The 24,335-nt window shown below is 41.7% G+C and overlaps 1 protein-coding gene across 1 annotated transcript in view; it reads right to left on the reverse strand.

The window, feature by feature from the left end:
* The window catches only part of LOC120980021 (mucin-5B-like), a 50,160-nt gene extending 35,721 nt beyond the window's left edge, over positions 1–14,439 (reverse strand). The window contains exons 1-12 of the mRNA XM_040408886.1: positions 14,259–14,439; positions 6,894–7,016; positions 6,681–6,743; positions 5,585–5,873; positions 5,381–5,495; positions 5,172–5,262; positions 4,905–5,011; positions 4,435–4,651; positions 4,167–4,292; positions 3,564–3,681; positions 969–1,107; positions 672–782 (exon numbers count right to left, since the gene is read on the reverse strand). Of these exons, the coding sequence (XP_040264820.1) occupies positions 672–782; positions 969–1,107; positions 3,564–3,681; positions 4,167–4,292; positions 4,435–4,651; positions 4,905–5,011; positions 5,172–5,262; positions 5,381–5,495; positions 5,585–5,873; positions 6,681–6,743; positions 6,894–7,016; positions 14,259–14,439 (1,680 nt within the window). The remainder of the gene's footprint in view (positions 1–671; positions 783–968; positions 1,108–3,563; positions 3,682–4,166; positions 4,293–4,434; positions 4,652–4,904; positions 5,012–5,171; positions 5,263–5,380; positions 5,496–5,584; positions 5,874–6,680; positions 6,744–6,893; positions 7,017–14,258) is intronic.
* Positions 14,440–24,335: the final 9,896 nt, after the last annotated feature.

Consider the following 24,335-nt stretch of genomic DNA (forward strand, 5'->3'; position numbering starts at 1 on the left):
CCTCTCTGATTCTAAAAGCAAAAGGGCCAAAACATCTAATGGAGCTGAGCTGTGTTACCTTCACAGTACCTGAATGACCAGAAGGAGTAATTGCAGAGATAGGTGGAATAGCATAAGAAATGTTTGCAGAAGTGTCATCTAGAAGGGTTCTTCAACCCTTATTAATCCACAGAAAAAAATTCCAGGGCACTTTCTTGGTCAAAGAAATGGTAGGTAAATGCGGCCGCTGCCATGGAGTGCTCTTCTCCAGCACTCAAGGGGTAGCAGCCTCTTTATACCTACCATCCCTTTAACCAGTGCCCTGTAACTTTACTGTGAGCTGAAGTAGCTAAAGTGCTCTAAAAAAAGTGCCACAGAGCCTTCATTCTAGCCATCATTTGGGGTCCCAATTGTTGGGCATCACTGATCAGGTATGTTGTTAATTGCCATGGCTGTTGTATTAAGGGGCAATTATGAACATTTGAATACAAGTAGCAAAAAAGTAAATGCACTCTACACGCTAATAACAGAAGAAATGCAGAAAATCTTAGTGACATTGAAACAAGAACAGTAAAAATGAAACATGCTATTTGTTCATGCAACCAATATTTTGATGTATGATATTGATATGTGATTTTAGATGTACATGAATATTTTATTGATTGCACACCCCTAGACCATCATGCACTTACTGTTAGTCCTCCATTAAGGATAATGGTGGCACTCTTGAGGCAGGTCTCACTTTCGGTCAGACCACATTTACGCAGCTCTGTCACTACAGTAAATGAATTTCCTTTGCAGTCCTGTTTAGAGAAGGAGAAGATTGAAATTCAACAATGAAGAAAATGATGATGCTTTTAAATTATACATATTGTATACAACAGACAGACGATGCATGGTATCTGCATTAAATACGTCGCCAGTATATCATCAATTATCATTGTTCTGATCTTAAAGAGACTTACTACTTGACAATTATATTGCCTTACCTTAGTCATCACGTAGTTACAGTCTCCGTGTATGTCGTAATGGCTTTGATCATAAGTTGTGATGTGTGACCCTCCGTCAATAGAACAGGTTGAAGGACAAGGCAAGTCATTGCAGCTCCACTTTCCCCCAGCGCACACACTATGCAAAATATAAGTAACCATATTAAGACCAGCAGTGAAGCCTCAAATTCATGTCTAATACACATATGCACAGACACTTCCAGGGAATGCAGAGTGCAAAGTGCAACGCCTCAGATCTCTGACAAATTTACCATATTGTTCATTAAACAGGTGAAATTTTAATGAAAAAATGTATTAAAAAAGTTGCCCTCTTCCCCACCCACTTTATCCAACTTCTATGTCAGAAAAAATGGAACATGACAAAAACATGACACTTCTGAACACCATATTTCTCCATGTATTTACACCAAACAGCTGTCATAATACACTAATAATTCTACTGCTTCACTTCAAATATTGCAAAGCTGTCTGTCTCCAGCTACCACCAGGGGGAGCTCAGTGCACGGGATTTATACAGTTACCATTGTTGCAATTTAATCATCTCTTTGCACTGAGCTCTCCCTAGTGGTGGTTCCATGAAAATGCTGCATTTTTGCAATGGAAAGAAGCAGTTCAGCTCTGGGTACAACCTTCCCGGGCTCTATACTGTAGCAGTTGGGTGGTCGGTCTTCATTGAAGGCACACCACTGCATATGCAGATGGATGTAGTGGAGCTAAGATTTTTGTAATGAAAGGTACTCTTTAATAAACAGCAACAGAATCAACCATATTCAACTAGGCATAATGCATAGTAAAGTTATCCCTGATAATTAAAACAATACCCATCTTGTGAAAATGGGTTACAGTCTTTATGAGAATAAAGACTTTTATTCTTTACCCAAATGTGGCTGTCAGCGTATGGCCACCACCAAGGGGCTAGGCCTCATCTCTCAGTGCATAAACAATAAAGTTTTTTTGTAAATGCATTTATATAGTACATCCTGACTCCATAATTGTGAAGGGGTTTATGCTTGTAAAAGATCGTGGTGTACGGTAGTTTGGAAGACTAAACATCTCCGATGTCTTGACCCCATACATTCACAATATATGACGTAAGCATATGGCACATGAACATAGATATTCAGATTCTCATAAGCAAAGGCCATGCTGAGGTATTTTGTGGTTTGGATCCCATCCAGACTCTCTCTGAACATTACGTAGCATACAGTACAGATTATCCCCTGTGTGAGATTTGTCAGCACAGAACATAGTGTGTATAGTAAAGATACTGCTATAGGTAAATTTGACGGTTTTGGATACTGTATGGCAGTGACACTATTGAGAACATTTGTGTTCTATTACATGGGAGCTATATAGCTGAATCATTTTGATATTAATCTGTTTAAATACAGTGGCATTGTTTGAGTACTGTAAGATACTGTTATATGAACACTATACAAGATATCACTAAAGGCTTCCATACACATTCAGTAGCTGTTGGCTGGATAATCATTCCTCCGACAGCTATCTCTCCTGACTTCCTCATATGCATAGATGTTTGGTTCGAGTGAGCACGTGCATTCTATGGGAAGAGTGGAGAAAGCCACTTTCAGATTCCTCTGGCGGTGGTTTATCTCCCATGAGAACAAAAGGATAGGTCAAAAATATTAATTTTGTCTGAATCTTCTCTCCTCATTTGTTGGGGGAGTGTAGGAAACTCCCCATACACATTGGAGAGTCAACCAAACCCGCCGATCTTGTCAGGTTCGGCCGATTAATAAACTAATGTCTATTGTGGCTTTTAAGCACTTCACTTATAGAGCGTAAAAGAAACATCCACATTTTTGCCATGGAGCCTTGCTTATGATTCGTTTCCTATTTTTTTTTCTAATGGATAAAACACATCAGTGAATTATGTTCCTGGTTGATATCCTGTTAAGACTCTGAATATAAGCTTGCACAACATTGATACACAAGTACCCTATTTTTGTAAGCCGCACATTCTAAAGAAGTTATGCAAAAAATGGCAGGAAATAACACACTGTCATGTTCTACAGCCTTCTCTGTATTAGGTCACAGACTTAGTGGCAAAAGATGGACATCTTCCAAAATGTGTAGAGAGGTAAAGTATTGCTGATAATCTCCAAGAACCAGTTCTTATCTCTTCAAGCCAAAATCAATACTCAAAAGATTAGAATTAAGTTTTGAACAATGCATATTAGGGTGGTGATATGTTACAAGCCCTCAATGTCATATCACCTATCTCTTAATCAAAGAGTGGAGTTTGCACTTATTCATCCAGTGTTTGAATGCAGGGTGTTGCTGTTATTATTTTGAGTGCAGATTAATATTAGGATTGGCTGATAATTCATATGATACACCACCCAGTCACTAAGAGGGCAGCATTCTAGCTGATAGCACTTTATGTAAATATTAAGCCCAGTTACATTTCATTGCCTGGTATATCGTGAGCCTACATAACATATTAGTATTGACCTAAAATCATTTTAGTCCCAGATTCTAAGGATGTTGTTGGGGTACAGTAGCATTGAGTGAATACTAGATTTTTTTGCAATAAAAACCATATCTACTCACCAAGCGCTGCAGATGGTACTATAAGATGTCCCAGCAGCATAGCTATTACTGTTGAAAGTGCATGAACAATTATCTAGTGGAATACAGCCGAAGGTGTTGATGTCATCAAACACAGTCCCTGCAAAAAAAGAGCAATATGACTTGATTTTCCTTAAAAAAGGCTAAATGTGTTTTCAAACCGGACTCGGAGGTACCTAGTTAAAAGTTTCCAGTGACACAATGACAACAGTGACTGTCAAATTATCAGTAGACATTGGCATGAAGTCATTACAAAGGTTCTTCAAGAAGGCAACAAGTTTTCATGGGTTTCCCCAATGGTAGGTATACACTAAGGTTTGGAATTACTGGGTGAGATTTGAGCCGGATAGACCAGAATTCTGGTGCAGTTTGCACCAACAAAATGGTATACATGCTTTGTACTACATTTATTAAGGGATACTTTTTGTGCTTCACCTGAAAAAGGGGCATGGGTTACCATGGAAAGGGTTGTGGCTCTTTGGAAAGGCACTATGGTTTAAGGAGTGATAGTGTGTGCCTAAAAATGGACCAATCTTTTGGTGCAATGTTCTGATGTAAAGGAAGCCAAAATGTAGAAATACATACCTGGAGGGCAGAAGCATCCATCTAGACAGTGATGTTCGCATAAAACACTTCTCTCTGGGTTGCTGCAAGTGTCTTGACATGGAGATCCACATTCCTGGTACTGCATGTTGTAAGGACATGTTTTAGCTGAAACGAAAGAAGTGCTAAATTAGAACCCATCCACAATGCACCCTTTTCATTAGTTTCCTTTTATATTGAATTGTTTATTTGAGAACATTGTAGATCATCGTTGTACCACTTTGTAGACAAAGGTGTTGAAGATACTTACGGCACAGATCTTTAGTTCTCCAGTTCTCTGGTTTCCCTCCAGCATGAGCACATTGCCTTGAGTACTCAGCAAATGTGTTACACATACATAAGGCAGTATTTTTGCTATCACATCGGCACAGGTCTTGCACACAAGCTTCAATGTATTTCTCAACAGCCACCAATGAATGGCATTTGGAGAATGCCGAACCCAGAAGGATTGACGCACAGATGTTTTCCTATCATAATCAAACAGAGGCTTTTAGACTTCTAAAAAATCAATATAACTGTTTTGTCATTTCCTAATTATATTTTATACACTTGGTCATATCACTAAATATATATATATATATATATATATATATATATATATATAAGCTGATCTTTTGATGAAATGGGTTATGGTTTGACTCTGAAGTGTCTACAGCAGACCTTCTTCTAGTAGTGGATATGTTGTACAATAAAGGTGAAAGTCATGAGTTTTTTACTTACATAATCAGTGCAATTGCTCTTGGCTATAGGAGGCACATCATTACATAGTTCTGTGGGGCCATCCAACTTCTGTAAATTTCCAAACTGAGCTTCTGTGATTTGGATCCCTACAGAAAAGAGGAATCCAAATGTTTTGATAGAAGGAACTTGCCATTAATAACGGATGTTAGTGTTAATCAAGTATTTAATCTACTTTAAGTACATATTAGGTGAAAATACTGCATGTGCATTAAGATTACCCTTGACATAGAAGACATAAAAACTAACCATTGGAAATGAACTCATTGTGGATTGAAATGCCATTAAAGTCCCCACACAACCCACAGGTCTGGTTGGCATACTTTTCATCCAGTTCCAGCTGTGCAAAAAGAGAAAAAGAAAGTCTGTAGGTAAAACATTAGAAACCAAGGCAAATTCTTATTCACCGGTCTATCTTCCACAATAGTAAATACAGTATACCAATTCTGTATTCTTACCAGAAGACTATCATCATCGTTCCACATGAAGACAAGACCAAGTTTGGAGGTCACTGTGAGATATACATCATGTTTCTCAATCTGAATGCCAGAACCACTGAAAGGCAGCTGGACACTATGCATAAGTAGGAGGACATCAGTTAATAAAACACATTATGGTTTGCAATTTTTTAATTCATATAATGGATAAATCAACAAACTCACTCGTTTCCATTTACTGAGACAGTGTTGTGATCGATTTGCACTACAAGTCCATCAATTTTCATGGAGATTTTGTCAATGACTGGAACACCGTCCACAACAGCACGACGGATTTGGATATTGAAATCCTCATATGCGCCCTTACAGTGAGATGCATAGACGTAGTTACAAGTACCGGGGAAGTTGAATATGTCTCCATCAAAGTTCTTGAAGTGAAAGTTGCCCCAGGTGCTGCAAACTCTGTTATTGTGAGCTGTGTTGATAGCTACAAGTAAAAAAGCATAAAGTGACTCTGATTGTAGCTAATACCACGATACTAATAAGCTGAAAAATGGCAAAACAGGTACTGTACAGTGCATTACCTCAGTATCAATGGCAATCTGACAACTACTATTAACATTATAGGAGGTTGGACACAGGGGCGTAGCTAAAAGCTCATGAGCCCTGGTGCAAGACTTCAGCTTGGGGCCCCCTTCCCTCAATGCTTTCTGGCCAGGGACCAGGAAACACATAGCCTTTGTGCTGCCTGAGGCAAAAATTGAAACAGCACCCCCCCCCACCCTTTCCCATGCCAAATTCTTGACCTAACCCACTTCCCTCCAGCCGGAAGTATAACTTGACTAGCATGCACTTTCTATAATATTGGTGTCTTCTTATGTGGCACAAGGGTTTTTGGACCCCCTCAGGCTCCTGGGCCCGGTAGCGACTGCTACCTCTGCACCCCCTATAGCTACGTTCCTGGTTGGACATACATATACTGTAGAGGAAAGGTGGCCACATAGCATGGATCAATAGGGTGACCCTTATGGTGCTGGTTGATTACAGCCAGGACAAAAGACCCTGGTGCTTTTTTGCCCTCCTCATCCAATTTTCATGACCCTTGTGCAGAGCCTAGAGAGAAAGACGTTCTTCACATGTTCTCAACATAAGATACCAAGGGGGATGGAGCCAATATGACTCGACCTCTCTTGGAAGGTGTTCAAGAAAAGTCCACTGGGCTATCTATATGCTATGTATGACCTTTAAAAGTCAATGCAGGATGTTAGAAGATATGTCATACAGTACTTTTCCTAATAATAATATAACCTCATTGACTTACCTCTTACTACAGTGTTTGCTGCCATCGGGATCACTGATATTCTTGGAGGTCCAGTTAACAAAACTGCAAACAATTAGGGAAAGTTAGGAGAGCAATGTTAATGTGAGGATCATTTATTGACTATCTGCTAATATTCATTCTAACAAACTGACATTAATTGGAAGTAATGGATTGATTAATGCATTATAGGTTGACACTTTTGACAACACTTACTTGTTGGCTGTTTTAAATGTTGTTTTACTTGTTGTTTTACATGTTGCTGCTGTTGTTCTTGCATAGACTCATCAATCGAGTAGTCAGCTGTTTCATCTACAGAGTAGTCTCCATATTCCTGAGCTATATTGAAATAGAATATTTATATATTTAACAAAATGAGATTTAGAAAGAAAATACAGTATATATAACATTGTATATTTTAGTCTATACATCAAGGTTACCTAAAAAAAAACTATAAATACCAAAAACAAAGAATTAGCCATCTACATGTACAGTACATTGAGTTCAATGATTGCCTAAATATTGTTTGTGAAATGAAGACCATAAATGCATTATCATTTTTTTTCTGTTACCAACCTGTATAATTAAAACATATTTGTTTTGTCTATTTCCTGTAAAGTTTGAGAAAAAATAAAACTAGAAAGGCTTTCAAGTGTTCACATAGAAACATAGAAACATAGAAACATAGAATGTGTCGGCAGATAAGAACCATTTGGCCCATCTAGTCTGCCCAATATACTGAATACTATGGATAGCCCCCGGCCCTATCTTATATGAAGGATGGCCTTATGCCTATCCCATGCATGCTTAAACTCCTTCACTGTATTTGCAGCTACCACTTCTGCAGGAAGGCTATTCCATGCATCCACTACTCTCTCAGTAAAGTAATACTTCCTTATATTACTTTTAAACCTTTGCCCCTCTAATTTAAAACTGTGTCCTCTTGTGGTAGTTTTTCTTCTTTTAAATATGCTCTCTTCCTTTACCGAGTTGATTCCCTTTATGCCTATCTTGGTTCCATCAAATATGAAAATACATCCAATAAGAGGGAACAAAGGTAAACCTTAGAACATTTTTCCTAAATTTGCTGCTCGTGAATCTGGCTGATTTCTGTTTCCTATATTTAAGCAGTGGTGTCTACTGAAGTGAATCTACTATATATCCTATACCTTCATCCTGCAATAAAATAAGCATTTTTAGAGTCTACATATATCCTCAGTCACGAATAGTCACAAAAAAGTATGTAACTGAAGTACAGATGAGCGAACCTTTCTATATTCATTTAGTTTCAGGTTCATCAAATGTTTCTAAGAATTCGGTTCGGACATGAATCAATTCTGAGAGAGAGAGAGAGAGAGAGAGAGGAGAGAGTACCACCCAGATAATGCATATATATTGTCGAGAAACAGAGTAGCACACTGGTCTCTCTCTCTACAGTATCTAACTCTCTCTCTCTCTTTGCAATTTGTCCAAAACTAATCACAAAAACTGTGGCTTTGTTTCAATCCAAAAGTTAGGGGAAATTTGGAACGAATTCCGAACCATTAGAATAGATTCGCTCATCCTTAAACTAAAGAACCAATGTAAAACTATGTAGGATCAAATAATAAAGGACTATATAGAGAATACTCACACCCAGTGCATTGTGAGGAAAGGAAATGATGATTTAAGGCAGAATGTTAGCCAAAAAAATAGAGGAAACTGCTAGAAACATCAAAACTGATATATAAAACTGCCCACAATCCCATCATGTAAATAGTGTGAAGAACAAACATAACTGTATATTTGTTGAGTTTTCCTTCTACAAAAGACACAATTTTGCACATTTCTTCCTATAATTGGTATCTAAATAATCTGCTTTCAGCTCCTGCTGCCTGGGCATTATTTACTAGAGAGAGAGAAAGAAAGAGAGAGAGAGAGAGAAAGAACTGTAGATAAATAGATAGATAAAGAGAGAGAGAGAGAGAAAGAACTATAGATAAATAGATAGATTGATAATTTTGTCAATCAGTTTCCATTGTAATAGGACTGTTGATAAGGTTTAATATTAAAGGCTCTTTCACATCAGCCTTTTTTATTTCAGTTTTTCTGCTCCATTATAGGAGCAGAACCACGAAAATAACGGAAGTGCAGGATTTAGCACATAACTGATAGGAATGGAGCCCATTGACTATAATGGAATCCACTCAGATACCAACTGGAAGAATGCTTTGTTAGCGGAGAAAAAAAAGTCACAACTTTTCTTTCCCAACTCCTCTATTTTTGATAAAATCTGATATGGAGGCCCCCGAATTGAGTCTCCATTTCAAATTTGAACATGCGTTTAGCATTTAGCGTGTTTGGATGGTCATACTGGTAATAACCCAAAGAGTTATTTTTAACATTGTACTATTATTATGTATGATACTATACTATTATTACTCTTTTTATGGCAAGTGTTTATTTCTCCTGTTCTTTGCTATAAAAGCAAAAGGGATAGTCCATGAACTGTACACACAAGCAATAAAGGTGTCAATGTTTTATAGCATGCAGGGTTAGAATTATACACAGATTCACTAGTAGTCATGGAAAAATATAAAAAATCTCCTTCCACAATGGCAATACCAGTAATGTTTAAATAGCACATGCAGTGAACATTTACAGTCATGTACCAACCATTGTTTGATAAAACGAAGAATATATATCAGACGATATGCCATATTTACAAGCATATCACCCCATATTTGACAGCCCACTTTTATCTATAAATACCGTATATGGGAGACTGAAGCTGTTATTTGAAATGTATAAATTTCCCATGTGACATATACCAGAAGATTAATGATCTATATATTATCACATATAATTAACATCAGCTTTAATTGATGATTGGAAAAAAATCCAGCATTTACAGCTTTAAATATAAAGAACATTTGCTATTTAAATCTAGACAGATTTCTTACCATTTAATGGGGCCAAGAGGACTAGTAGGATCCACAGCGGGACCCTCCTAAAGGTTCCCATCTTCTCAATAGCTGTGTTCAGTGGAGGACAGGCAGGGAACGGGATGGTCAGTCTTGTGGTGATCTTTATATACACTTGTAAAAGCAGCTTGGCACTGTGCCAGGATTGCTCCACACAGGTAACATGGGAGGAGCTGAAGGTCTTTCCTCTAATTGCAGGTGTACAGGAGGATGCTGGAATAAGGTGTGGACTGCATACTGTGTGCCTGTGGCTGACTGTGTGACTATGTGCATGCCTCCTTCACATCGATATGATGGTCTGGAGCAATAGATTGTGGTCTTGCCAATAATAAGTTAACCTGATACATAAATTGTGTTCATGTCATTGGTAATAACTAATATGTACATGATATAAATGCCTTCAGGTAATATATCATTAGTTCTGTGATAAGTTATATTGTGTTCTGCACCTTCATCAGCAAATCAGTAATAGATATAGAGAAATATATATATATATATATAGAGAGAGAGAGAGAGGGAAAAAGACTGTTGAGAAACCACAATGGAAAAATAGAGCAATCGAGAGATTAACTGAGAAAGAGAGAGATAGATAGATAGATAGATAGATACAAAACAGGGGGATTGCACCCAACCTATTTTTAAGTGTGCTGCTTCTTGCTTTATTCAATTTAGATAAATAGATTATAGATAGATAGATAGATAGATAGATAGATAGATAGATTATGGTAGATTGTAGATGATAGATATGAGCGAAGTTTTGAAAAATTTGATTCAACAACTTCACTGAATTTAGCCAAGAAATTTGATTTGTTATCAAATAATTTTTCATGAATCGCTGTAAATCAGGTATATTTACGCCACTCTGCCTTACGGTACAGCCACATGGAGCAGCCGTGCTGCAGATGGGTTGCAGCCATGCTGCGGTGAAGAACTGCGTGGCCATTCAGCATTTATCTGCCTTTCATTTATTAATGAAGACCTCACTGTATTGTCGGTCTTCATTGTTAATAGCTGCGCGGCACCGTCAATGCACCTTGAAACTGCGGCTGTTGCTGGTATGGGGTTTGGCTGGTTAGGTCGGGGGATAATATGCAAATTATTTGACAGTAAACACAGAATACTAATCAGCTCTGGAATACCCACTTCTCCAACCCCTGTGCTCTCCTGCTCTACAGGTGGGAACCCTTCTTCTGCCATCCGCTTTTCCTCCTTTTCCACATCATCTAATATCGACAATACATATGTCATCAGGAACATCCAGCTCCTTCTCTCTCTGCATCTTTCTGACTTTTCTAGGACATGGAAACCAAGAAGGATGAGTTTGAAGAAGTAAAGCCAGCAAAAGATGAGGATGGTCAGACTGGATGATACTGGTTGGCACACTGGCACGGGAATAATAAAGGCTTCCATCTTATTGGTATAGAATTACATATCTTAGTTTTCGGCTTATGTAGGAATAAATAAATAAAACTGACACAGAATAAGTCTCCCTGCACTTTCCCTGCAGTCTCTCTACACTCTCCTTGGACTTTCCCTCTCGGCGGCACTGCTCTTGCACGAGATTTCCGGCGGTTGACATGAAGAATAACGGGGCGTATCTGGAAGGTTAAAGATGATGTAGCGGAGTGGGCGGCGCCATTTTCCTTGGCAGTTTATTGAACATGGCAATGGTGACAGCTTAAAATGATAAAACCAGGTGACAGATTCCCTTTAAGGACCAAGATCATTTTCTATTTTGGCGTTCACATTTTTTCCTTTCTATCTTCCAAAAGTACACCATTAGCAGCAATTTCTTTTTATAAAGTTTTATTCAACTATTTGGGGTAGACAAGGTGAGTAAAAAAGATGAATTTTTGGGAAAGGAGTGATTTCTTTCTCATTTTTAGTCCCCTTTGGGGACTTGAACCTGCAATCTTCAGTTTGCTTGTCTCATAGACTGTGATAAAATACTATTGCAGTCAATGGGATTTTTACTGGTTGCCTGTCAGATCATGCCTTAGGCATTGCTTTTCAGGGAGTTTGTTGTGACACTTCTGGAAGCCTTCACAAGGCCCAAGTGTGTCATGTCAACCAATTTGAGCACTGCAATTTTAGTGCAGTAATTCCTATCATAGGACATAGGGAGAGTCCTCCTTCGCCCTAACTGTACAGATGTCGCTGTCGCTATTAAATGTGGCATCCAAAGTCATTGCCGATGGATGTCTGATGTATTATACTGCCGTTCACGTGTCACGCTTCGGTGTGGGAGGGAAACACTACACCAAGCATAGGAGGGAAGGGGGAAACAGGGAATCAGGCCTGAGAACTAGGGAAGGAAGATGGACACCTCCTAGTGAAAACCCTAACCAAAATCCTGACTAACTACCAGTATGAACAGATCCTAAAGGTAGGTGAGTTCATACGCAGGAATACCTAGAGTCCTATCAAGCCCTATAGGACCCTGGTCATTTAGACCAAAACACCACATATTTCTGTTGTCTTGAATTAACTTCAATTAAATTATTGGATCTACGAAGGGGCACATTTTTTAAGACCAGCGTCTTACATTTAGACCTTTTCCTACGCCTGAAACAGGCATAGAAAATGGTAAATGAGACGGGCCTGTCGACCCGTACCCTTCCCTGACCATGCCACGCCCATAATTTTACACCTGGAGTAAACGGGTAAAAGTCACAGATAGTGGTGCTGCCATCTTCCCCTGTAATACGCCTAATATAGGCATATTTCAGCATAATAAATGACCCCTAAAGTTTCAATATGGTCTGCTGAAGTTCATCTTACCACATAGTGGTCTAACTGAAGAACCCAACTATTTTATTTGAGTGTTACAAAACCTACCACAGAGCTCTTGTGTTTCATCTATTTCAGTGGCCACATATTTTTCATTGAATAACAATTCAGGAATATCTTTTGTTAGAACTCTGTAATTCCCTCTGGAAATGTAGGAATAAATGTGTGCTTCTACATCTTTTGTCAATGGAGCGTGTACTCCACATACTCCAACACTGTGCAACCACTGACACCTTCAAAAAGTGCAGTGAGTCACTTTATTGACAAAGGGAATGGTTACATCCAGATGTCAATTTATGAGGAATTGTACATTGCCGAGGTCTGAGAAAGGGTACCCCAGCACAAGTTGTTTGCAGAAACAGACATGTCAGAAATTAAATGCTGGTTATGCTATGGATGCAGAATCTGCTGTCTCTTCTCTTGTTGCATCCAACAATGCTTATCCTACAAATTTAAAACTATTTTTACTCTCATATCTGGAGGACTTGCTTGCCTCTCTGTGGGAGGGCAGCAGCTCATCATGCACCTGTGCCTCTCAAGATGCATTGTTAAAACCTACTGTACCTCCCTTGCACAGAAAATAGTTCCTCACATATAGCCTCAGAGATACATGTGAGGGACCCCTATGGTACATAATGCCCTCCCACAACTTATTTTTTCACTGTCTAGTGAGATATAACTATATTATATATTATTATGAACTTAGAAGTATAGAGAAATGAAAGATGTCTGGGATGCTTCACCTGATTCACTGTGAGATAACTACATGAGTTATGAGGGAAGGTGAAGAGAGTCAGGAAGCTACTGGGCATGTTAGTCCACATCTAAATGCAGGAGAAGCCAGATGAATAAACAGTAGGAGGTGTTATCAAAGGAGAAAATTTAATGTACATAAAAAAATGGAAATCACTGCTCTTCTAAAACATCACTTCTGGTAATTTTTATTGCCAGTAACACTTTATTTTTCTTCAGACTGTACGGGATGGGAGTTCCAGTGAGTTGGGAATTATCACTTTAAATGATTTGTTTGTCCGATCACAATTCAATGCAGAGTATCACTACTGAAAATAGATATATATCTACATATCCTTACTTATATAGACACACATATTAAAGCAAATATATACTCAAATCCTTATCTGTGAACATATTTATTTTTGTGTATATATTGTCTAGCTGACCTTCCAGCGGTGGAAATGTTAATAGGTTCTTTGTGTGTCTGATGGGTGTGGGCCCAAACTCAGCCAGAATGCTTTTTCCACAAAGTGACACTTGTATAAGAAGTTCATTAATTTGTGTATGAAGAACTGACCTGACTTAGGAATTCTGACATGGTAATGCAATGTGGCCTTCACTCATTTCTTCAGTCAGTCTAAAAAACATATTTGAACATAAGCTACCCTAAGGGGTGTTCTGGAATTTTCATTGAGGGCCTATTCGAATCCCAACCCTGAGACACTAATACTGTAGCCTATCTCATTCATGTATACACAGCTGGGATGCAGTACCAGACAAAGCCACATTTGTATGGATGACACTGGGTCAGATGCTGCAATAAATGGACTATAGCTGCCTCCAGAGGGCAGCAATTTTCTTTGCATAACGCTTTTACCCTTGAGCTTCTGGACTTCATACTGTTGAGTAATTTCTTCTTATTTGACGGGCACATATACCACCAGCTCAGGGGCACTGCTATGGGCAGTTCTTGTGCGCCATCTTATGCCAACTTAACCAACTGGTTTGTCGATCACATCGCTCTCTGGTCACGCTACATCGACGATATTTTCCTGTTGTGGAGCGGGCCAGAGAGCGACTTTGACAGACTCACCAGACTCCTCTCTGAGTTGAATGTTAATAACTTCAACCTGAGGTTTACTTCTGTAATTGTTAAAGATCGCCTCCCTTTCCTGGATGTGGTTATCTTCAGGGATGATAAGGGCGGTTTGAGCACGTCTATTTACCGTAAACCCACTTCCACTAACTCCCTCCTTAGGTGGGACAGCTGCCATCCTGTCCCTCTTAAGAGAGGGATTCCCACCGGACAGTACCTGAGATTGAAACGTAACTGCTCAGAACAAATTGACTTTAAGCACCAGGCGAGAGACCTGAGGTCTAGGTTTCAGGAGAGGGGGTATCCGGACAGGACCCTCAGACTGGCCTATGAGAAAACTTAAGTACGTACACGAACGGAGATACTCCACCCCACGACTAGCGGGGCACGTGAATCTCAAGGTACTGTCCGGGTAATAGGCACATTCGATGCTGCTGCTTCTCAAGTGAGGAGGATCCTGGCACGTCACTGGGATACTTTGTTGATGGACCCAGACCTGGCTGAGGTTCTGAATCCCTCTGTTTCCCTCACTTTCAGGAGAGGTAATAACTTAAGGGATAGGCTAGTACACAGTCACTTTGCCCCTCCAGCGAAGCCACGGACGTGGCTGGATAGACCTGTGACAGGATGCCGCAGGTGTGGACATTGCAGCTTCTGTGGCTGCCTGTCACAGGGCAAGACATTCATTGGGGAACCCAATAACACTGTCCACCATGTGAGGGGTTTTATAAACTGCCGCACAGCTGGTGTGATTTATTTAATAACTTGTGTATGTGGGTTACGCTATATTGGCAAAACTTTCAGGGAACTGCGCAAACGTATGGGGGAACACTATGGTGACATCCGTAACAACAGAGATACCCCCATAGCGTGCCATTTGCAGTTGTCCCATGATGGACGCCCAGCGTCCATCAGTTTTATGGCCATTGATTGTGTGGCTAAACCGGCACGGGGTGGCGACTGGAATAGATACATTCTACAAAGAGAATGTTGGTGGACGTTCACTCTCAACACGGTTGCCCCTCATGGTCTCAATGAACAATTGAATTTCAGTTGTTTTCTCTGATTACTAGTGCACTTGTTCAGGCCCTGTGATCATACTCTCTGTCATACAAACCCCCTTTTTATTTGGTCTTCTATGGGGACAGTGGGCACACACTGCCATGTCCCCTAAGAGTGTGTGAGTGAGACAAGGGGGTTATGGTCCCACTGGACCAATGAGTTGTTTGCTACCCCTTTGGGTCTTCCCCCTCTCCTTACTCACTCTAAAATTCATACTGGAGCGGAGTTCCCCCTATGAATATACTTTGAATATGGGGCGGTCCAGCTATGAGATCATGCAGACCGGAGGAGCGGTTTCTGCATGACATTGTATGTGCCCCAATCTGGCGGTCTGTTGAACTGACAGCATCCAGATCGAACTGTTGGCTCTACCTGCCGTCAGGTGGCACCTCTGCGCAAGCGCGGCTGCTGCATGACTCCGATCCTGTGGCCGCTGCTATGACGCGGCCGCGCTTGGCGTCGGTGCGTCTTTGCGGTCACATGATGCGGAAGTCCAGTCTCAGCCGGGCGTTCCACCTCTAGCCTCATGAAACGCAAGGGCTTTGGAGCGCATGCGATGCCATGTGATTTCGGCTTTTCCGATCACATGACCGCGATAGTAAGACGCTTCACATGACGTCATCAGCAGGCGTCTCGTCGGCTGCAGGCGGCTACTGATGATGCGTCTCACCTGGCCCTTCAGCCTTTATAATGGGGCAGTATCGCCCCATTTGCTGTGGGTTACTCCACCCCTGCAGACACCACCTTGCTCTTGCTTAGATGTGGGTCTACAGCCATACGCTGACCGCAGCCACCAAAAAGTAAGTGATTTTTCTCCATGGTCCTATACTGGATGCCTGATGGTGATTCATTTTTGGTTACTTTATTCATGCTTTGTGTTTGTTTTTTGCTGTTACCCTCAGGCTCAGCCACATATTGACTGCAGCGAGTGTACAGGTTATTCCATAACTATTGGGCCACGAGCCTGCAGGGATAACCCTCGTTTATGCCCCGTGTCCCCTGAAGAATCCTGGGGCATCTATCGAAGAAACGCGTCGGGACACTTGAGTATTTCCCCGTCTAATCCCTTTTTTTGTTTTTGGTGGGGTAAAATCTCTTATCATCTGCATGTGTGTTGTTCCAATGTATGGAATTCTTTTTTTGTTAGGGCCTCATTAGGGCTTCCAACACAGGATCAGAGTTCCAGTCTGGGCCACCCCTTGCGGGGCTTTTTGGACCTCGTCCCTTGGACACACGTTTTAGGGTGGACTAGGACAAGTAGGGAGGCATTAGGGCCAGTGGGTAGTACACACCAACACCCTCTCGCCTGACCTTCCACGTCTATATTTGTCCAGCCCACTATCAATATTTATGTTTGTTTTGTAACCGTCAATGCTCTCTCGCTATACCACACTGAGGGCACGCACGTCTTACTTGTTGTCTGTCTGTAGGGGCCTTTTTATCTCCTATATATTATTAAAAGTAAAGTTTTATTGAGTATACTGCCCCTTATAGTTTTCCCTGTTGCAATTTCTGAGCAGTATTCAGGGGGGTTTCACTGCCTTTCCTGACCGACCATCTTTATTTGTTTACTATTGCTGCCTCCTCATCTCATGATGAATAACAGGCAAAAATGAATAAGCATGGCATAGAAACAGGGGTGATCATGAGATCTACCCTAGTGTGCACAGTGTTAGAACTAAATTACAGATGAGGAAATCTATAATATCGAAATTCAAACCCAGTTTTTTTTTGTAAATGAGGATTTGCCAGACTTTCTTCAAGAAAAAAATCCTGGTGAATTTAGAGATATAGATAGATAGATAGATAGATATTTTTCTCTTATGGAGAGTGTCTAGTAGGCATAAAGAGTCTTATAGTCCAGGCAGAGAGAAAACAATATGCAGGAAAAGAAAGCTAAGCCTCTGATGCCACCAGATGTAAGGTAGCTGCAGACAGTTGTCTCAGTGCAAAACAGAGAGAACTGTCTGCTTGGTGAGAGGCCTTGGTCAGGATTCGAGGGGGTACTATTTCTCCTTATAAAGAGCGCTTATTAGGCATGAAGAGTCTTGTAGGCCAGGTAATGCTCCTCTAACTTTCCTAACAAGATATGTTATGGGGAAAAAATGAAATCACCAGAAAATATAGAGGTGCAGATATTTTCAAAGATGCGGATGTTGTTGCAGATTTTTATGCATAGATTAGGATGCAGATTTCTGTGAGGACTACATTCCCCTTTAACCCCTTAGGGACACAGCCTTATTTCACCTTAAGGACCAGGCAATTTTTTGCAAATCTGACCAGTGTCACTTTAAGTGGTGATAACTTTAAAACACTTTCACTTATCCAGGCCATTCTGAAATTATTTTTTCGTCACATATTGTACTTCATGACACTGGTAAAATGAAGTAAAAAAAATTCATTTTTATTTATAAAAAAATACCAAATTTACCAAAAATTTGTAAAAAATTGCAAATTTCCAAGTTTCAATTTCTCTACTTCTATAATACATAGTAATACCTACAAAAATAGTTATTACTTTACATTCCCCATATGTCTACTTCATGTTTTGATCAATGATATTTTATTTTTGGGGGATGTTACAAGGCTTAGAAGTTTAGAAGCAAATCTTGAAATATTTCTGAAATTTTCAAAAGCCCACTTTTTAGGGACCAGTTCAGGTCTGAAGTCACTTTATGAGGCTCACATAATAGAAACCACCCAAAAATGACCCCATTCTAGAAATTACACCCCTCAAGGTATTCAAAACTGATTTTACAAACGTTGTTAACCCTTTAGGTGTTCCACAAGAGTTAATGGCAAATGGTGATAAAATTTGAAATACATCCATTTCCGGCAAACAAATCTTTAATTGAGGCCTACTATGGGTCAGGCCGTGTGAGATACACCCTTTAAATACAGGGGTTTGATTCAGGTATTTGAAATACAGCCATTTTGGGCAAACAAATCTTTAATTGAGGCCTACTGTGGGTCAGGCCGTGTGAGATACACCCTTTAAATACAGGGGTTTGATTCAGGTATTTGAAATACAGCCATTTTGGGCAAACAAATCTTTAATTGAGGCCTACTGGGTCAGGCTGTGTGAGATACACAGTTTAAATACAGGGGTTTGATTCAGGTATTTGAAATACAGCCATTTTGGGCAAACAAATCTTTAATTGAGGCCTAGTCTGGTTCAGGCCGTGTGAGATACACCCTTCACATACTGTCGTTATATTCTACTATTAATTAAACACCCATTTAGGGCAAGATCCTAAATTCGAGAAATATGAGGAGAGAGTCAAATAAGGGACGTGGCCCAGGTCGTGGTGCTGCTGGTAGAACTCCTGTTGCAGGTAGAGGAAGTGGTCGATCTGAACCAGCTACATGCACAAGTAAAACCCTTCCTCAGGTGCGAGTAGGCGACAGAACCTGCAGCGGTATTTGGTCGGGCCTAATGCGGCTCTACGTATGGTGAGGCTTGAACAAGAACAGCCGTTAGTAGATTGGGTTGCTGACAGTGGATCCAGTTCCTTCACATTGTCTCCCACCCAGTCTCCTGCTGAAAGACCACAGTTGGCACCTGCAGCCGATGTCCATCAGTCCTTCACCTCACCCCCTTGCAAATCAGCCAAGTAGTCTGAGCCCCAAGTCATGCAGCAGTCTCTTCTACTTTTTGATGACTCTGTTAGCAAGGTTTCCCAGGGCCATCCACCTAGCCCTGCCCCAGAAGTGGAAGAGATTGAGTGCTCCGATGCCCAACCACTTATCTTTCAAGATGAGTACATGGGAGGACCATCGCAGCACGTCTCGGATGATGACGAAACACAGGTGCCAACTGCTGGGGCTTTCAAAAGTGTGCAGACAGACAAGGAAGGCAGGGGTGAAGACTGGGTGGAAGATGATGTGGAGGACGATGAGGTCCCCTACCCCACATGGAATCAAGGTTATGCGAGTGACCTATGTAGTTCGGAGGAAGAGGCGGTGGTCGCACAGAGCCACCAGCACAGCAGAAGAGGGAGCAGGGTGCAAAAGCGGAGCGGCCGTCCTCTAGACATTACGCCTGCTACTGCCCACTGCAGCAAGGGACCGAGCACACCAAAGCCAGCTCCAAGGAGTTCCCTGGCGTGGCAGTTCTTCAGACAATGCGCTGACGACAAGACACAAGTGGTTTGCACGCTGTGCAATCAGAGCCTGAAGCGAGGCATAAAGTGGAGACGGATAGTTTTAAAGGCCTTATGGCGGTGGCTGTCCCACAGTACGTCGTGCCCAGCCACCACTACTTTTCCAGGAGAGCCATCCGTTACCTGCACAACCAAGTAGGGGACAAAATCAGGTGTGCACTGCGCAACTCCATCTGTGGCAAGGTGCACCTCACTACGGATATGTGGACCAGTAAGCACGGTCAGGGACATTATATCTCCATAACAGCACACTGGGTAAATGCAGTGGCAGCTGGGACTGAGGCGGATAGCAGTTTGGCGCATGTCCTTCCACTACTGAGGATTGCAGGGCGCTTCAGTTTGCCTCCTGTTGCTTCCTCCTCCTACTCTGCTTTCTCATCCTCTACCAGCTCCTCATCCGATCAGCGTAACACCTTCACCACCAACTTTAGCACAGCCAGGGGTAAACAACAGCAGGCAGTTTTAAAACGTGTCTGTTTGAGAGACAAACCTCACACCGAGCAGGAGCTGTGGACGGGCCTTGAACAACAGACCGATGAGTGGTTTGTGCCAGTCAGCCTCAAGCCCGGCCTGGTGGTGTGCGATAATGGGTGAAATCTCGTAGCAGCTCTGGGACTAGCCGGTTTGACGCACATCCCGCTGAATTTGGTAGTGCAGAGATTCCTTAAAAATTACCCAGATATGTCAGAGCTTCTGCATAAAGTGCGGGCCGTCTGTGCGCTCTTTCGGCGTTCTCACCCTGCTGCTGCTTGCCTGTCAGCGCTGCAGCGTACCTTCGGCCTTCCCGCCCACCGCCTCATATGCGACGTGCCCACAAGGTGGAACTCCACCTTGCACATGCTGGCCAGACTGTGCGAGCAGCAGCAGGCGATAGTGGAGTTTCAGCTGCAGCACGCACGGGTGAGTCGCTCGGCGGAACAGCACCACTTCACCACCAATGACTGGGCCTCCATGCAAGACCTGTGTTCCTTGTTGCGCTGTTTTGAGTACTCCACCAACATGGCCAGTGCCGATAACGCCGTTCTCAGCGTTACTATCCCACTTCTATGCCTCCTTGAAAAAAACGCTTCTGACGATGATGGAAGAGGATGTGGCACAGGAGGAGGAAGAGGGATCATTTCGTAGGGTTTCCGGCCAGTCATTCCCAAGTGGCTCCGAGGGTGGGTTCCTGCACCCACAAACGCCAGGTACACAATTGTCCAGCCAGGGCACAGTTCTGGAGGATGACGAGGTGGAGGATGAGGAGGAGGGGATGGAGGAGGAACCATGTTCACAGCAGGGTGCCACCCAGACCAGCTCATGGCCATCACTGGTGCGTGGCTAGGGGGATACAGAGGACACAGACGATACACCTCCCACAGAGGACAGCTTTTCGTTGCCTCAAGGCAGCCTGGCACACATGAGCGATTACATGCTGCAGTGTCTCCGCAATGACCGCCGAGTTGCCCACATTTTAACTTGTGCTGATTACTGGGTGGCCACGCTGCTGGATCCCCGTTACAAGGACAACGTACCGTCCTTAATTTCCTCACTGGAGCGTGATCGTAAGATGCGCGAGTACAAGTGCACAATGGTAGACGCGCTGCTGGTGGCATTCCCACCTGACAGCGGGGGCACAGTGGAAGCGCAAGGCAAAGGCAGAGGACGTGGAATAGGTCGCCAACGCAGCTGGGGCAACGCAAGCACCTCAGAAGGCAGGGTTAGCATGGCCGAAATGTGGAAAAGCTTTGTCAGCACGCCACAAAAACCAGCACCACCAGCTGATATGGAACGTCTTAGCAGGAGGCAGAATTTCACCAACATGGTGGAGCAGTATGTGTGCACACGCCTACACGAACTGAATGACGGGTCTGTCCCCTTCAACTTCTGGGTCTCCAAATTGGGCACATGGCCTGAGCTTGCCCTTTACGCCTTGGAGGTGCTGGCCTGCCCTGCAGCCAGTGTATTATCTGAACGTGTGTTTAGCACGGCAGGGGGCGTTATTACTAACAAGTGCAGCCTCCTGTCCACAGCCAATGTGGACAAGCTCACGTTCATTAAAATGAACCAGGCATGGATCCCTCAGGACTTGTCCGTACCTTCTGCAGAATAGACATGTATACCGGCACTAACCAGCCATTGTTATACTGTAGCGCAATTCTTGTATTTAGGATATTTCACATTCTTTTAGAGTGTACCCTAATTTTAAAAAATTAAATTAAAACTAAAAACCTGTGTTGGCTACCTCGTCCTCCTCCACCGCCGCTTCCACCTACACCGCTACGTCCACCGCCTCCTCAAACTCCTACTCCATATGGAACTCCACCTCATAAATCAAATTTTGTTTTTTTATTTGTACGTAAATAAATTGTCATTTAAATTTTCGGGTGAAATTCACCAATTTTTGGGTGTATAGTACCACTGCTATACCTAGTAGACAGGTAAAAAAAAAACAATAATTTGTCTGTTACATTTTCGGGTGAAATTCACCAATTTTTGGGTGTATAGTACCACTGCTATACCTAGTAGACAGGTTAAAAAAAAATAAAAAATTGTCATTTACATCTTCTTGTGAAATTCAACAATTTTTGGGTGTGATGTACCACTGCTATACCTAGTAGACAGGTAAAAAAAAAAATCAACAATTTGTCTGTTACATTTTCAGGTAATATTCACCAATTTTTGGGTGTATAGTACCATTGCTATACCTAGTAGACAGGTTAAAAAAAAAATCGTCATTTACATTTTCGGGTGAAATTCACCAATTTTTGGGTGTATAGTACCACTGCAATACCTAGTAGACAGGTAAAAAAAATATAACATTTGTCAGTTACATTTTAGGGTCAAATTCACCAATTTTTGGGTGTAATATACCCCTACTCTACCTAGTTAACAGCTTAATAAATTTCAATAATTTTTATTTTACATTTTCGGGTGACAATGAACAATTTTTTTCTGTTATAGACCCCTGCTCTACCAAGTAGACAGGTTAATACATTTCTGTAATTTTTCTTTTACATTCCTGGGTTGATATTATACAATTTTAGATGTGAATAAACCCCTGCTCTGCATAGGTGACAGGGAATACAATTTCTGAAATGCTACTTTAATTGATGCGCGCCACCTCCTTTGATTCAATGCTTAAACTTAAACAAGTTGTACCACATTTGAACTTCAATAATTTGTCCCAGATTTCCGCTATACTCTTTTGGCCAACATTTGCGCCTCAATAGCTTTTCCCAGATTTCCGCTTGACTTTTTTGGCCCACATTTGGGCTTCTGTAATTTGTACAACATTTGCGCCTTAAAGGCGCATTTGCGCCTTAATAACTTTTTTCTGAAGTTCGGCTGAAGCCGTCGAACCCGAACATCCAGGTGTCCGCTCAACTCTATTCAGGACCGCAAAATTTTCCTCAAGGAAAACCATATTTTCTACGGATGTTGTGCATCAACCTCTAATCTTGCAGATGACCATACAGCAAACATTAAATGCCCAGAAGTGGTAGCTGCAAATACAGTGAAGGAGTTTAAGCATGCATGGGATAGGCATAAGGCCATCCTTCATAGAAGATAGGGCCATGGTTCTTATCTGCCGACACATTCTATGTTTCTAGAATGTGATAGCAAAGAGCATAATACAGCATTACACTCAGGACCAGCTGCGTGGTCTCTCATATCCTCAGACCAAGCCACAGTACATGGCGGGGGGAGAAAGACACAGTACCTTATGAAGTGACACATCAGTGCACCCGCATCTGTGAGAGGATGTTAGTGGAAAGTCCTGCGCCAAGATTTGTCTTGCTAAAGGGGCCACAGAGGACATTACTACTATAAAGGGGTTGCACTTAGGGCATTGCAACTATAAAGGGGGCACATAGGGCATTGTTACTATAAAGGGGCACAGAGGGAGTGGTCATTACTACTATGAACAGGGCACAATGGGCATTACTACTGTGAATGGGGCACAGAGGGCATTATTACTGTGAAGGGGGCACAATATACATTATTACTATGAAGGGGCACAATGGGCATTACTACTGTGAAGGGGCACAATGGGCATTACTACTGTGAAGGGGCAAAATGGACATTACTACTGTGAAGTGGCATAAAGGGCATTACTACTGTGAAGGGGGCACAATGGGCATAACTACTGTGAGGGGACATAACTATTATGGGGTCACAGAGTGAGCATTACTACTGTGAAGGGGGCACAATAGGCATTACTACCGTGAAAGGGCCACAGAGTGCATTACTACTGTGAAGGGGTCACAGAGAGTGTATTACCACTGTGAAAGGGGCACAATAAAGAGATAGATATTTTAAGTGGGGGCACAATATGGATTTAATAAGGGGGTGCATATCTGGACATAACTACTGTGAAGGTTATACAATGATGGCAATGCTATTGTGAGTTTGCAAAAAAATGTTAAGTATTGGGGGGGGTGCCAGAGAACACCCCAGGCATGCCACTGCTAGGTGGACACCCCCGAGCTCTCTCAAAAACTAGAGAACTCTCCTGTGGAGATGAGTGCATTTCTCAAAATTTGTTTAGTTTTCAATTCATCAATAAAAAAATTGATTTGTAACCAAGTCGATTCTACACAAATCAAAGTTTCTCCAATTGCCCTTAAAATTGGTATGTAACACTCTCTTAGTCTCCTAGGACTCTTTAACTGTGTTGAGCACGAATATTTGCAAAGCAAATTTTTATAGCGAATATTGGCACTTCGCAATTTCACGAATATTTAGAATATAGCGATATATATTCGTAATTACGAATATTCTATATTTTTTTATTTTTTTTTACACAGTACACATTACAATGATGTGTACTGTGTAAAAAAATGTGATCAGCCCTCCCTGCTTCTAG

The sequence above is a fragment of the Bufo bufo genome, chromosome 10, assembly GCF_905171765.1.
Source record: "Bufo bufo chromosome 10, aBufBuf1.1, whole genome shotgun sequence".
In the NCBI taxonomy this organism is placed as follows: Eukaryota; Metazoa; Chordata; class Amphibia; order Anura; family Bufonidae; genus Bufo; species Bufo bufo.